General features: G+C 40.5%; 1 protein-coding gene across 3 annotated transcripts in view; it reads left to right on the forward strand.

Annotated features, from left to right (window-relative positions):
- TMEM245 (transmembrane protein 245) overlaps positions 1 to 15,447 on the forward strand; it is an 894,766-nt gene that overhangs the window by 381,848 nt on the left and 497,471 nt on the right. For all 3 annotated transcript variants that reach the window (XM_078687734.1, XM_078687733.1, XM_078687735.1), the window contains exon 5: positions 14,557 to 14,748. In XM_078687734.1, coding sequence (XP_078543860.1) covers positions 14,557 to 14,748 — 192 coding nt within the window. The remainder of the gene's footprint in view (positions 1 to 14,556; positions 14,749 to 15,447) is intronic.

Consider the following 15,447-nt stretch of genomic DNA (forward strand, 5'->3'; position numbering starts at 1 on the left):
GTTCTGGCCCGTAATCAGTAAGGCTAGGCCAATCTATAAACTATCAACAACATGCATGCCAGTACTGAATCAAAAATTTAGAAACAATGTACTTCTTCAAACCACACGTGTCACTCGTGTTTGAAAAGAGCTAGTTTTATTCATTTTTTTAGTAAATTCAAAAAGAAGAGGTAAGGACTTATTTTTTATTTTTATAGGTCCATCTTTTTCAAGATTAAATGAGATATGCACTCAGTCACGTAGTTCATTTTCATGCGAAAACCTACAATAAGATATAAGTATTATTGTTCTATCACTGGTATATACATATAGACAATTAGACAATTACACAAGATGTTGTACATCGTGTATGTTGTTTACTACATATACAGGGGTCCGGGAGGGAGAGGACACGGAATACTGGGTTGTAGACTGAAACATAGAAAGCAGAGAAAAAGAAAAATGTGTGAAAAAGAAAAGAGAAACAGAAAGAGAGTAACCCATTCCGTTAACTTTCCTTTCCTGTGTAATAGCCTGATATTCTTTTGCTAGTTTGTTCCTAAAAATCCCCATCTCCAATGTTTATTTTTTACAATAAAAACAGAGTTAAAACACACGCTTCCTTAATATAGATTTAAAAGAAGGAAGAGAAATAATAAAACAATAAGCATTTATCTACCATTCTCGTTTGCTGATGTGGCTCAATCCTACACACCCTTCATATATCTAGATCCCCTCTTGCAGAAGCGATTCATGCACACCTCATCACACAATTCCCAGATCTCTGTAGATTTTAAGTCACCTCTCACCTTCGTAATATAAGAGGGAAAGAAGAAGGGGCAAGGAACCTCCCTCGTGGGCGACAATTTGAAGTTTAAAATAATTACTCTTCCTCAAAAATGCTGTGAAGTAAAGAGGCAAACATAAAAACCAAAGTGTTTACTGACCCCCTGATTACTTTAATAATTACATGATAGTCTCACCTTTTTGGGAATATAAAGGAAAGTTCCAAAGGGTTTTCTATGGTTAAAAAAGATCAAACAAATCAAGAACAGCTGTTAAAACTATATAACCTTAAGAAAAAATACATCAGAACAGAATTACATGCAGAGTTCCTTATAAGTTACCTAAAAGCAGGGGTGATACCCATAGGTTTACAGATCAGAAATGAGCCGGGACTTTTTGTAGAGCACAAGAAATTCATAGAAACATGGTCCCATATTGCCAACCGATGTAGTCGGGATTGGCTTATCCTTATCATAGAAACGGCTCAAGAGGTATTAATTATTGATAAGCAAGCTATAGATGATTTAGAAGCGTTAATTAAAGGCACAACACTAATAGAAGATATTAGGAAAAGATTAGAAGAGGTAGCCCAGGATACCGAAAGTTATAGGGAATATCTTACCAATAAAAAAACTATTAAGTTGAGAAAAGACCTTGAGAAATTTAGTGCTGATAAGATATATCCCTACTTAGGAAAAGACTATTACACCATGAAAGGAGATCAAGGTTGGGATAGACCTAGATATCAGAGACCACAATATCAGAGAGGAGGCAATAAGCGTATTACTTTCTCTGATACTTCTTGCTCGAGTATGGAAGATGGGGAACCCCAAACAGATGGTAGAAATCAGAAAGGCTACAATCAGGACTCTGATCATTTTTTAGGGACACGCCAGAAACGAACTATGAGAGAACAAGGGAATTTCAGGAACCCCAATCCAACAGAACAACCCAGGAATTACCATCCTCAAGAATATTTGAAAACAAGGAATCGCCGTTATTGGCGATAGATAGAATCCCTATTATTAACTTTTCAGATAAAGTCCTCTCCAAACATGAAACAGAGGTACTGGAGAAAGGTTTCCCCTTTTTTCACCGGCAGTAGCGCCTAATACATTTGAGTTTGACTGGGACCTTAAATCCTTTTTTAGAAAGATTAGGCTTAAGGATTTTTTTGAAGATAAAGAAAAGAGAGTGAACAACAACATTACATTGGTTTTAATGTTTGCCTCTTTACTTCACAGCATTTTTGAGGAAGAGTAATTCTTTTAAACTTCAAATTGTCGCCCACGAGGGAGGTTCCTTGCCCCTTCTTCTTTCCCTCTTATATTACGAAGGTGAGAGGTGACTTAAAATCTACAGAGATCTGGGAATTGTGTGATGAGGTGTGCATGAATGGCTTCTGCAAGACGGGATCTAGATATATGAAGGGTGTGTAGGATTGAGCCACATCAGCAAACGAGAATGGTAGATAAATGCTTATTGTTTTATTATTTCTCTTCCTTCTTTTAAATCTATATTAAGGAAGCGTGTGTTTTAACTCTGTTCTGGTATGCTCCTTGTGAAAGAGCAGAATGCTGTCACTCACAGTGAAGCCAACCGATACAGGGACAGACAGATTTTTTTTTTTCAAAACTGTATGGACAGACAGATTTTTAATAAACGGAAAAGGTCATGGTCAACGCAGACCAAATTAGGGGCCCAATTATTAAAGAAAGTCTCAAAAGTGCAACCATGGTATATGTCCTTGCATTAAGTGCACCTCTTCGGCTGATAAAATGTTCCCACAGATGCGGCATTGCTGTCCGAGATGTTTAATGGAGGGAGCGGACCTGCTTCATATGCCATGGGCATACCCGAAAGTGCGGGGATTCTGGGACAATGTTAGGCACATAGTTGGAGGGGTTGCACACCGTGAACCTCAAAACACCGTGGAGGAATGTATATTAGGCCTACATAAACAGGTGTCCAAACACAAAGTACAATACTGGTTCATAGACCTGGCGCTTATTTTAGCGATACGTACCATCACTATGCGGTGGAAGTCGCGGACACCTCCTTCTGTATTCACCTGGCACAGCGAGTTGCAGCAGTGGGGCAGTACAGAGTGTGCTGCCTTGCGCAGAGAGAAACTTAGAGGTTGACACAAGACCCCAATAGCTTTGGAATGGGATGTTATGCTAGAAGCCCTCAAATCAGTCAACATCGATCAGTCAACCCTCACACAGCTGTCCACGCCGTAAGACGAATACTCCCCGAATGATACATAACATGGAGTAGCATTGTATATAACTGTATACCTATCACAAAGCCTACATTGTCTGTAATACTGTATTTATGCTTTTTCTAAATATACATGGGACCGGAGGGATGGAGGTGGCGGGAGTTGGGAATTCGTTTTTTAGCTCACTAATTATGCTAGCAGTCCTAGTAAAGATACCTGCCTCCGTGTATAGATAGGATATCGGGCAGTACTACTGTCGTTTACACCACTATTGCTACTGCTTTCATGGAATATATATGTCGACAGCAGAGTTAATTATATAAGGTCACTAGCAGGTACATTATTAACAGTACAGATATTGTTATATATGCTAGATCCATAACATGTACATGATTATGTGCGATACGGGACATTGCACTGGATTGTTTATATTCTCTTAAGAAAATCAATACAATTATGTTTTTAAAAAAAAGTGCAGCTATACGCTTTTGTGAATTCCCAAGAATTTACAGAAGTAGGACAAGAAATTGTACTTCTAGAAAATATTTGTGAACAATATTTTAGCATGAGTCAGAGTCAGAGTCAAAAACACTTTATTCGATTGTTTTAAAATCATAAAAGTATGCTACAGAACCACTTTCGATCATACAGACAAAATATTAAAAACAAGTTAAAAAGGCTAAAAGAGTTGCTATTAAAAGGTGAAAAATTCATAAAAAAATCTTTACCATCATGTTTACAGCAATAACAATTTTATAGGCCCTTAACAGTGTACAAAATTTAAAAAGTTAACAAAACTAGCATATATTTGCAGTTCTAAGTACAAAGGTACTAGCAGCCTGGGGGAAGAGTGCAAAACATGCAGATCATGAGTTCATATTTGACACATGTCAGAATTACAAAAACATTAGCCAATTATTTGGTTCAAGCAATTAATTTACATTAGTTATTCAACCTTGATCTTACTTGCTTTGATCGAATTGACATAGTCAGGAAATTGGCTACCCCATACATTACTACTGTAGTTTCCATGAGCTGCAGATACAATAAGGCTGGTCTGACCTGCATAAAATCTAAACCTCTCGGAATTGGTTTAATGTATCTCTCCCTCCCATTCTTATAAAAGGGGCAGAAAAACACAAAATGTAATAAATCTTGATCTGAGAAGTGATCACATTTGCAGGGATCATTTTCATGAGGCTTACACCATTTTTCAAAGTCTCCTAGCAGAAAATGTGCTTGGTTAAAACGGAATTTAGTGAGGACCCACCTATGGAATGGTTTATTTACTATTGTCAAATAAGATTGGATGGATAACGAAGCAATCATCATATAGTGGGCCCTGACAGTTGGTTTTAAAATTTCGCTAGCCTCTCTCTCTGCTTCCTTTTTCTCTATAAAGTTTTTCTTTACCCAGTCGATGTCCTCTCTCCTTAGGCTCTCGGGGTTTGTATATAGCTCCGGTCGGCCTAGGTATGGTTAGAATGCCATTTTGAGTCTGTGCAAACCTATTAACCTGCATGTTTTAAGGGCTTTCAACAACTCTTCTCTAATCTCTTCCCATACTGAGAAATGTTGGAAATATACTCCTGACAATCTCATTGAGATGCGCCTCCCGGCGGAAGCCCCAGCTGGCAGTCGGCGTCCCCGCGAAGCAGGGGACGCTGGGAGATGTAGTTTCTCCTGCTCGCCCCTCTCGGCAGCCGCGTGTGTCCTGCGGCGGCGGAGGCAAGCAGGGAGGCAGGAAAAGCAGTGTACAGCAAGTGAAGCCCCTGACGCAGTGATTCAGACCCCCGCTCCACCGGAGGGAGGGCTCGTTGATATGCGCCTCCCGGCGGAAGCCCCAGCTGGCAGTCGGCGTCCCCGCGAAGCAGGGGACGCTGGGAGATGTAGTTTCTCCTGCTCGCCCCTCTCGGCAGCCGCGTGTGTCCTGCGGCGGCGGAGGCAAGCAGGGAGGCAGGAAAAGCAGCGTACAGCAAGTGAAGCCCCTGACGCGGTGATTCAGACCCCCGCTCCACCGGAGGGAGGGCTCGTTGATATGCGCCTCCCGGCGGAAGCCCCAGCTGGCAGTCTGCGTCCCCGCGAAGCAGGGGACGCTGGGAGATGTAGTTTCTCCTGCTCGCCCCTCTCGGCAGCCGCGTGTGTCCTGCGGCGGCGGAGGCAAGCAGGGAGGCAGGAAAAGCAGCGTACAGCAAGTGAAGCCCCTGACGCGGTGATTCAGAAGCAAATGTGCATGTGTAGATTTGCTCATGCGAAAATCTTAGTGTTTGCAAGTTCACTTTCCCTCCAACTCTGGAACAGGGTTTACGTGTGCCATTGTCAGGAGTATATTTCCAACATTTCTCAGTATGGGAAGAGATTAGAGAAGAGTTGTTGAAAGCCCTTAAAACATGCAGGTTAATAGGTTTGCACAGACTCAAAATGGCATTCTAACCCTGGAACTATTGCTTACCACTACCTTCAGCCCCAGTGTAAGGATCTGGGGAAACGTGACTACATAAGTGGAGTGCAAGTATTCAAACACTGCTATTGTATGAGCCCTGGCATCACCGGAGAGGCTAAATAAAAGCTCTTATATAATTATATTGCTGCCATAATTTGTCGCCGCACTACATTGCACCAAATGGACATGTGGATTTAGATACAGGACTAGTAGATTTTTGAAGCAACCTGCCCATGGACAAGTAGATGTCATCATAAATTCCAAACCCCTGTCAACCCTAGTGGTACTCTTACCACTTCCATATGTTTCTCTAACAACTTGCAATCCCACCACTTGGAGATCTCTGTTGTGGTCAATTTCTCAAGTTTTTGCATTCTTGACTGGAGATCCATCCCAGGCGGTGCACTGTCCGAGATCTGTGTGCGCTCAGATGCACTCGCTGCATTATCATCAAACATAGCTTCAGCTGCTTCTGCTCTCTCTCTTTTAGCCAATTCTCCGCCAGTTTCACTCAGGACTTTTCCCTAGCTAATCTTCACAGCTCTTTTCTCAATGCTAACCTTGCCCCGCTGGGAGAATTGTCTCCCAGCACCTCTCTCTGATGCATCTAATAACTGTGCTGTGTAAGAGAAGCCGCTTACCCGCTTCCAGGTGTCCTGCCATTCCCCACTAGCAGTCCGCAGTGCTCCTCCTTACTAGCAATGGCACTGGCATCTTGTTTTCAGCTCGGTGGAGGGCTTCATGGAATGGGTCACATGTTTTCCCTAAAAAACCCACACCAACCCTAAATCCTCAAATGATTCTTGCTACCCAAAAACCCACACCCACCCTAAACCCTAAAGTTACCCTTACCACCCAAAAACCCATACCCACCCTAAACACTGAAATTTCCCTTGCCACCCAAAAACCCATACCAATCTATATCTATATCTATCTATCTATCTATCTATCTATCTATCTATCTATCTATCTATCTATCTATATATATTCACTGAAAAAACCATAGGTTTCAGGCGTTATATAGTTAGGAATTAGCTTTTAAAAAACCTTTGAAATTCACTCAAAAAACTATAAGTTTTAGGGGTGTATGTTATAGTTAACTGGACATTTCTCTCATGCAAAACCATTGAAATTGCTCCTTTATAGTTAGTTGTACTAACTATTTCGTGCACCCGCAATTAAACTGCTGATGATGTCACATATTAGATCATTTATGACCTGGTCAGTGACATCACTGATGACATCTCAAATGACATCACTGATGACATCATCCAGTGAATGTGGTTTGCTTCGTTATTTAAATATGCATTATATATATAGCAATTTGCATTGAAGAATGAGTGTATATATATAAATAAATATTTGGATGGAGGATTTAGTAGCAGTGTAATTGACTGTTTACTTGACCAATTTATAATGTCTCACTAAATATAGTGGATAGTGACTAAACTGTGTGAATATCTGTATCACTTTGTCAGTTGTTGTGTAAACTGATTCTACAGTTGGTTACTAGGTATGTGAAAGTCTATATTAGTTATTTATTAGTTATCTGAGTATTTGTATGGGAGTGTGAAAGTGTGTGTGGTTCGGTGGGGTGTGTGTGACTGTCCAAAGATGTGTGAATAGTTGATTCAGTAGATATATGAAGTTAAAACTACATGTTCTAACAGTTTGGGTGAGTGAATCTCTTTATGGGTGTGGTGATGAGCAAATATATTTCTCAATGGTACACTTCCAACAAACTAGAAAAATAAAAGGCAGTGTATGTGTCAGTTGTTGTATATAAATAAGTATACATAAGACTCAATGATTGTGTGAGTGACTGTATGGATAACTGTATACTTGTAATAATGATTTTATAATTCACTAAGTATGACTTACTATCTAAATGAATAGATGACGTGGTGTTTGTATAAGTGTTTTGCTAAGTAAATATGTAAGTATGATCCATTGTTTGCATAAGTGAGTAGGATGACTTCATATGTGAATAGGATGTGTGCTGTTGTTTAATGTCGATATAGATGTATAAGTATTTTTGATAGTGTTCTATTGTTCATTGACAGCATGTATGAGTGAATCCACAGGTAAGTGATTAGATGTGTGTATACATCTATGAATCACTGAGTGGATTGTTAGATACTTGTACTGCTGTGAAAATAGATTCAAATATGATACTCTGTATTTTACAAAGAGTGATAAAAAATAGTTATAGTGTATGAAAAGGTATATGTGATTGTCACGTGGATGATGTCATCAGTGATGTCATCAGTGATGTCATTTGAGATGTCATCAGTGATGTCACTGACCATGTCATGAATGATCTAATATGTGACATCATCAGCAGTGGATTGCGGGTGCGCGAAATATAGTTAGTACAACTAACTATATAGGAGCAATTTCAATGGTTTTGTATGAGTGAAATGTCCAGCTAACTATAACACCCCTAAAACCTATAGTTTTTTGAGTGAATTTCAAAGGTGTTTTAAAAGCTAACTCCTAACTATATAACGCCTGAAACCTATGGTTTTTTCAGTGAATTTCAAAGGTTTTTTAAATGCTAATTCCTAACTATATAAGGCCTGAAACCTATGTTTTTTTTCAGTGAATTTGCAATGTTTTTTAAATGCTAATTCCTAACTATATAAGGCCTGAAACCTATGATTTTTTCATTGAATTTCAATGGTTTTTTAAATAACAATTTTTAAATCTATTAATTGTTATTTTTTTTATACTGATTTACTACATTTTTGCAGGTAGGTGTTCAGAGGGCACGCCCCCTTTTTACAATGTTCTGCAGCGCAACCCCTGGCGCGTTTGCAGAGGAGGAACTAATTCCCCTTGCATACTGGGGGTCCCTGGGGGGCAACTATCCCACCAGGAGCCTCCAGTATAAGCCAGGGAGCTGCATTACAGAGAGGTATAATGAGGCCACACCCTTTTTTACACCTCTCTGCAATGCAGCCCCCGGGCGTGTTTGCAGAGGGGGAACTAATTCCCCTTGCATACTGCGGGTCCCTGGGGGCCAACTAGCCCACCTGGAACCTGCAGTATGCGCCAGGGGGCTGCATTGCAGAGAGGTGTAATGAGGCCACACCCTTTTTTACACCTCTCTGCAGCGCAACCCCTGGCATGTTTGCAGAATAGGAACTAATTCCCCTTGCATACTGGGGGTCCCTGGGGGGCAAGTAGCCCACCAGGAGCCTCCAGTCTGCGCCAAGGGGCTGTGTTGCTTTGCCCCGGGGCGGCGGTCCCCGGGGCAATGTTGGGGGGATTGTGGACCCCCCCACACTACTTTATCACTATGCCGCCGCGATTTTGTCCCCCTGGGGGGTAATTTTTAAAAAAACAGACCAGGTTTTAAAAAAAAGAAATGTGGGCCTTTTTGGTCCTTGTGGGACCACCTGGGCAGGCCTAGGGGGTCATGGTGTATCTACCCTGCCCCCTTTTTGTGTTCTTCACGTTTGTTTTTCTGCTTTCGGTCTATCTACACTCACACATATACACATATATATATATATATATATATATATATATATATATATATATATATATATGCATATATATGCATTTATATATATGTATGTGTATATATATATATACATACATATATAAACATATAATCTGCATATATATATAAATATAAATGCATGCATACATATGCATATATGCATACATATGCATGTTATGTACATGAAAGTTTGAAAAACACTATTAAAAGCAAAGCTAAAAAGCCACCTCATTACAAACAGAATGGCTTTAACTTTATCGAGGGCGAGATCTATTGCATTTTCAATGCTTGTTTACTTTGGTTCCATCAAGAAGGCATTCAGATGTGTCACACATTTGCCATAAATTCTGAATGTTAGCACTCTAGTTGCTCATTATATCACTGTAGTAAAGCTACTGCTCACCAGGGAAGTCTGCTGCTGGTATTCAAAGTGCATGTTTCAGTCTGCATGTCATAATTCTTTTAATGAAATAGAAGAGGATTTGAGAAGTCACTCAAAATGTGCCCTAATTTTTCTTTCTGAAGCACTAATCATACTTTCTATGGCAAAATGAACCCCCTCATTTTGTTCCTTTTTAAATTAAATATTTTCAGACTTACCACTTCATTCCAATCAAGATGGCTTCTGTTGTGCCATACTTTTGTCATAAGTAAGACTGTTAGCGCTCTAGTTGTTCTTTAGAACACTCTGGGACATTCTGTCATTGGGCTATACTTGGGCTACATCTGGGTGATATGTGGGCTATATTTGGGCTCTTTTGTCTCTGGTGGCCATCTTGGGAGACTGCATGTCAGAATGTTTTAATGAAATAGAATAGGATTTGGGAAGTCACTCAAAATGTGCCCTAATTTTTCTTTCTGCAGCACTAATCATACTTTCTATGGCAAAATGTATCCTCATATTGTTCCTTTTTAAATTAAATGTTTTAAGAGTTACCACTTCATTCTAATCAAGATGGCTTCTGTTGTGCCATACTTTTGTCATAAGTAAGACTGTTAGCGCTCTAGTTGTTCTTTAGAACACTCTGGGGCATTCCGTCATTGGGCTATACTTGGGATACATCTGGGTGCTATTTGGGCTACATTTGGGCTCTTTTGTCTCTGGTGGCTATCTTGGGAGACTGCATGTCAGAATTGTTTAATGAAATAGAAGAGTATTTGAGAAGTCACTCAAAATGTGCCCTAATTTTTCTTTCTGAAGCACTAATCATACTTTCTATGGCAAAATGAACCCCCTCATTTTGTTCCTTTTTAAATTAAATGTTTTCAGACTTACCACTTCATTCCAATCAAGATGGCTTCTGGTGTGCCATACATTTGTCATAAGTAAGGCTGTTAGCGCTCTAGTTGTTCTTTAGAACACTCTGGGAAGCTGCAGTAGAACACAAAGGAATCCACTGACAGTCTCTGTCCTTGTTGGATGTACATGTTTTACTGAGAATGTCAGACTTCATTCTCACATGACTGAGAAAGATAATGTGAATTTACAAAAAATATGCTTTCAGTTTAGCTTATAGATCCCCTTCCAAACCACTGTGGGAAAAGCATGAGATAATAGTTTTCTTTCAAACATGATTCATGATATCCCAGCAGAAGGCTTTTTCACATGGTAAAATCACCTTACAACACACCACAATTCCTAAAATGAGTATGGTACCATCAACAAATGATTTATAATTTAACTAAAGTCCTAAAAACCCTCTATTAACTACAATGCTTTTTAATGAGGTGCTATCATGTATATTGGTCCCAAGATGGCTGCCAACACTTTTTGGATGAAGAATTCGAATTTTGACAACAATTTTTTTTTGTTGCCTTGGGGGTCCTTGTGGGACCCCCTGAGCAGGTCTAGGGGGTCAGGTTGCTTCTACCCTGCCCCCTTTTTGAGTTCTACACGTTTGTTTTTCTGCTTTCCTGTGCCTCAGTCTACTGAGGCACAAGATGGCTGCCAACACTTTCTGGTTTGGAGTGTTGACAGACATTGGCAGCCAATCAGAATGCAGCTCATGCTCGTAAAGGTAAGCTTACAGTAAGCTTACACGTAAGCTGCTATAGATATATATATGTTTTCTCTTTTGATTTTCTCAGGAACTACTGGAGGGATTTTCACCAAATATAGCAAAGGCACATCTGCGTACCAGTCCCTACAATTTTGCAAAGTTTGGCGTAATTCCGTTCAGCGGTTCGGGCTGTAGACTTGTCAGACCGTCCTAGGGAAATTAACATGGGGAAAACACGTTTTGGGACCCCCCTTTTTTCTCAGCCCCCACTTCACGAATCCCCCCGAAACTTTCAGTGAAGGAGCGCAGCGGAGCTGGCCAAAATTTTGGTAAATTACACACAAATTCCTCAACCGGCACCAAAGTTATTCCCAATAGAATGTTGCGGATTTCCTATGGTAGCCAATCCTAACTATATATACCTACTGGCGACCGCCAGTAGGTAATATATTATATATATATTTATATATTATATATTTTAGAGTTTTATATAGCGCGTACTACACCCGGAGATATCGGGTATCAGACGCTTTACATTGCACCAGTTTCATTACACAAGTACACTTTCATGTTTTTTAGACATGGGGAGAGTAGGTGATTTGCCCAGAATCACAGGATGGTGAGTGTGGTTGCAGAGGCTCAAACCCAGTTCCCCAGCTCCGACGTCGAACGTTCCTGACATAAGGCTACATCCTCTCTACTTATATCACTTAATATTGTAATTTTGTTTTCTACGGAGTTTTATATAGTGTGAACTTGACCCGGTATCGGAGCGCTTTACATAGCACCAGTTGCAGTACATGAGGCCAAATTCATTTTTGTTCGGCACGGGGAGACTAAGTGATTTCCCCAGAATCACAGGATGTTCAGCGATATTGCAGCGACTCCCCAAATTCGAGGTCGACCGCCCTAGCCGTTAGGTCAACTCCTCTCCCCCTTATTTTTAAATACTTACCAAAATACTTGCATTTAAATGTACAGTTTTCACTACGAATATTCCTTTAGCATTCATGCTTTCACAACGAAATTCTTTGAGAAGGCATCCATGTTAAAGGCATACTCGTGGTAAAACAAACACTGTTATAAAAACGTTTGTGGTTAAGATTTTTCATTGCAACGCTTTCGTTGAAATGAAGGCGTTGTTCAGCCGTTGTTGTAAACAGTGTTAACCAGGTGCAGGACTTGAAAGGTGCCAGAGTCTGACAGGTTAACAGCTGAGTTTTGCAAAGCATGCTCAAGCCTTTTACTAGAAAATGAATGCCGCCATCGTCTTCGTTTTGGTGACACTTCTGAAAAATGACTCAATTCAAAGGAGTAGCTTTTTCTAATAGAGTATTCTGAAAATTATTGGAATTATTATTGTCTCCTATCCATACCTTTTCTGTATACCAACCACAGAATACATGTCTGCATCAATAGTCGTAGCTTCGATTCCTCTGCACTTACAGGGGGGAAATTCAGAGGTATACCTGCAAATTGCAGTGCCCAATTGTCTTTGGAAGGTGCTTCAGGGAGAGACATTAAAGTAGGGGACTAAGCATTTATAGGCATGGTTCTGTTCCGAATTTATACACAGATGACATCATGTTGTATGTGATAAACACAAGCACGAATTTGCTCACAATTATATAAGAAGTACAAAATTATGGGAATTATTCTGTTTTCCCAATTAATTGGAGCAGGTCTTATATGGTGTTGCTAATAGACACAATCAACAGGAGATGGCAAGAACTGCCACGATAAGAAGATCAAACGTATGGGGTTGTTGATGAGCAGGGATAGGGAAACGCAGTTCATATCAAAATATGTTGTTGCCATCTTAAGTGTAAGGTTCAAATCAAGATATTAGTTACAGTATCAATCTCTATTATTGGGTGCATTTCTCTGATAAAAATAACCGTCCTGCCTAAATTGCACTATTGGTTTACAGAAATACCAGTGATAGTGACAAGAATAGTTTTCGTGTGCCTATGGAGTGTCTGCATTAGGATCATTTGGGCCAAAGATTCATCCAGGGGGCGGCTTGTCTGTAATGGCGGAGGGGTGTTGTCTCACTGCCCAGAGTCAGCAGATGATAACTAAAATGATAAGACAATGTTCTTATCATTGTATTTATAGCTGTCCCTAGCAATACGTATAGGACAGGCCAGGCATTGCAGGGAGGAGGGGTAGTACACACTTATAAGTGCGCATGTCTGTCCGGCCAAACACACATGCTCACTTATGTTTCTCAAACCCAGCTTTTTTACACAGCCAGTTGGAGAAACAGCATAGACTTCCAGTCACTGTTTGAGTGGCAAACGATGCCTTTCAGACCAATCCTGGCGCTTCTCTCATAGCATGAGAGTAGTGTCTGGATTGGGTGGAGAGCCTGTGCTTTGAGGCACATCCACTTCCGAGGAGCAACAAAGGTAGCTGGGAGCAGAAGCGGAGCCGCAGGTAAGTTTTTAAACATTTAAATTTTATTACCAAACCCCCCTGCCCCTGTCTATCCCATCCCCCTGCCTCCTCACTACCACTTTATCGAGGCGGCCGCCACAACTGGAGCCATCATGGGTGAGCAGGGTAGCCTTGATATAACTTTCTGAAAGAAGGGTGAGGGAAAGCCACCAGGGAACCTGAGTTGTAGTATCTGGTGACGAATGCCCATTGTGTATTGTTGTCTGAGGGCCAGATTAAACAACCACATATAAAGACAGAGCAAACACCTTCATTCCCCACTTTGATATAGCCGATTATCATAGGGGAAGGGCTTCCTGTCAAAATAAGATACATACTTAGAATGAGTTTGGGTGGGTTTGGCGGCAGCTGAAAATGGAAGCTGGAATGGCATTGACATATTCTCCTTCAATTAGCTATTTCAACATTCCTGAGCTACACAACATCTATACACCTAGCTGTAAGCAAATAATGCCCAATTTGAAGCTGCAGAGGGATTCTGTGAATGTGAAACCTTCGAAACATGTTTATACTGTAAAGGGATGGGAGAAATAAGTTAGCTGTATATTTCTGTTTACTCTTGACTTGCCCACGATGGTCCAAACCAAAATGTTTGCTCTAGTAGAGCATACCATAAATAGGAAGGAACTATAGCGTTAAGTTCATAACCTTTGTAACATCTCTAATTTGTGAACTTCTCACAAGCCCAATGGCAACATTTAAAAGGTGTTGCACACCTTTACCAGCACTATCTATATATTTTTTCATTTTACTGAAATGTTTCTCCTCCATTAGAAGTTGATTTACGGAATCTGGGGTCCTCTTGTGAAAATGTACTTTTTTGTCTTGCAAACCAATGGTACCACTAACTATAAAGTATATAATACGTTTTGACTGGTGCCAATGGCACAAGATGTGTGACTAAAATATTCAGATTGGCAATTTCTCCATTAAACTGTGTTAATGGGGTTTGCTTTATACCATTGTTCACCATGAGTTAAAAGGGACTAGTAATTCCGTTGAAACTTCAGAAAGAAAGGGATTACACTACAATCGTTTTGCAAGTTATTATCCCGCTTTTTCATTGTCAGTCAGTAGTACTGACCTTGTACCTATTGCGTTCTTTCTTACCATGTCTTTATTGAATTGTCTTGCCATTTTTTTCCTCTCTCTACAGATGCCCAGCAGCCATCCCAGGTACCCTCCTTCCCTACCACACCGTTAGGCAAGCACAGGAGTGAAATTGGAGCTTTTCTCCGAAAAAAGAAGACCAGTGACATCTATTTTGTTCTTCTTGTATGGGCCATCGTAATAGTTCAGATCTGGCTGAATCTGTGGATTATTCAATTGCTTCCAGTCCCTGTGGCAGGTTGTCAAAGTTATACATTTGCTATGTTTCTATTTGTGAGATGTGTTTTTTGAAGCTTCCTAACTGGCTATCATTTTCAAAACAATGTTTGTGATACCTGGTAACAATGGTTATCATCGCTAGTGCTAATGACATGATCTCTCGGTCATGAACAGTAGCATTTTTTATTCTTGATTAAATATGTATGTGTGTGTTATCACATCTGTAGGAAAGTACTCCTTTTGGCATGGTTACCCCCAACGTTTTGCCTGACTGTGATGCATTTTTGGCTGAATGTGACTGGGTTCCTGCTAACCAGGTTCACAGTGCCTTTGCCTTTCTCAAAACTGTACCTTTGTTTCCACAATTGACACACCTGTGGCCTACACAAGTCTCTTGTAAAAGGTGCCAGTGGTACAAGGGCATTGTGACCAGAAAGGGTCTCTAAGGGCTGCAGCATGTATTGTGCTACCATGAAAGAGCCCTCACCAAACACATGCCCACAGCCACTGCAGCCTGCGTGTTTTGGTGCTGATAAAAGTGAAGAGTTGACTTGGCACAGATCCCTGTGTACCAGGCCTACCAGTACTACAAGAGGCAAAAATGTGGCAGGGTATACTATACCTCATATGAGGGCATATCTAAATGAGCAGATATGCCCTTATTGTTTCTAAGTCCATTCATAGACATTATATGTGCACAGCGAAGCATTACTGAGTA

The sequence above is a fragment of the Lissotriton helveticus genome, chromosome 4_1 (assembly GCF_964261635.1).
Source record: "Lissotriton helveticus chromosome 4_1, aLisHel1.1, whole genome shotgun sequence".
NCBI lineage: Eukaryota > Metazoa > Chordata > Amphibia > Caudata > Salamandridae > Lissotriton > Lissotriton helveticus.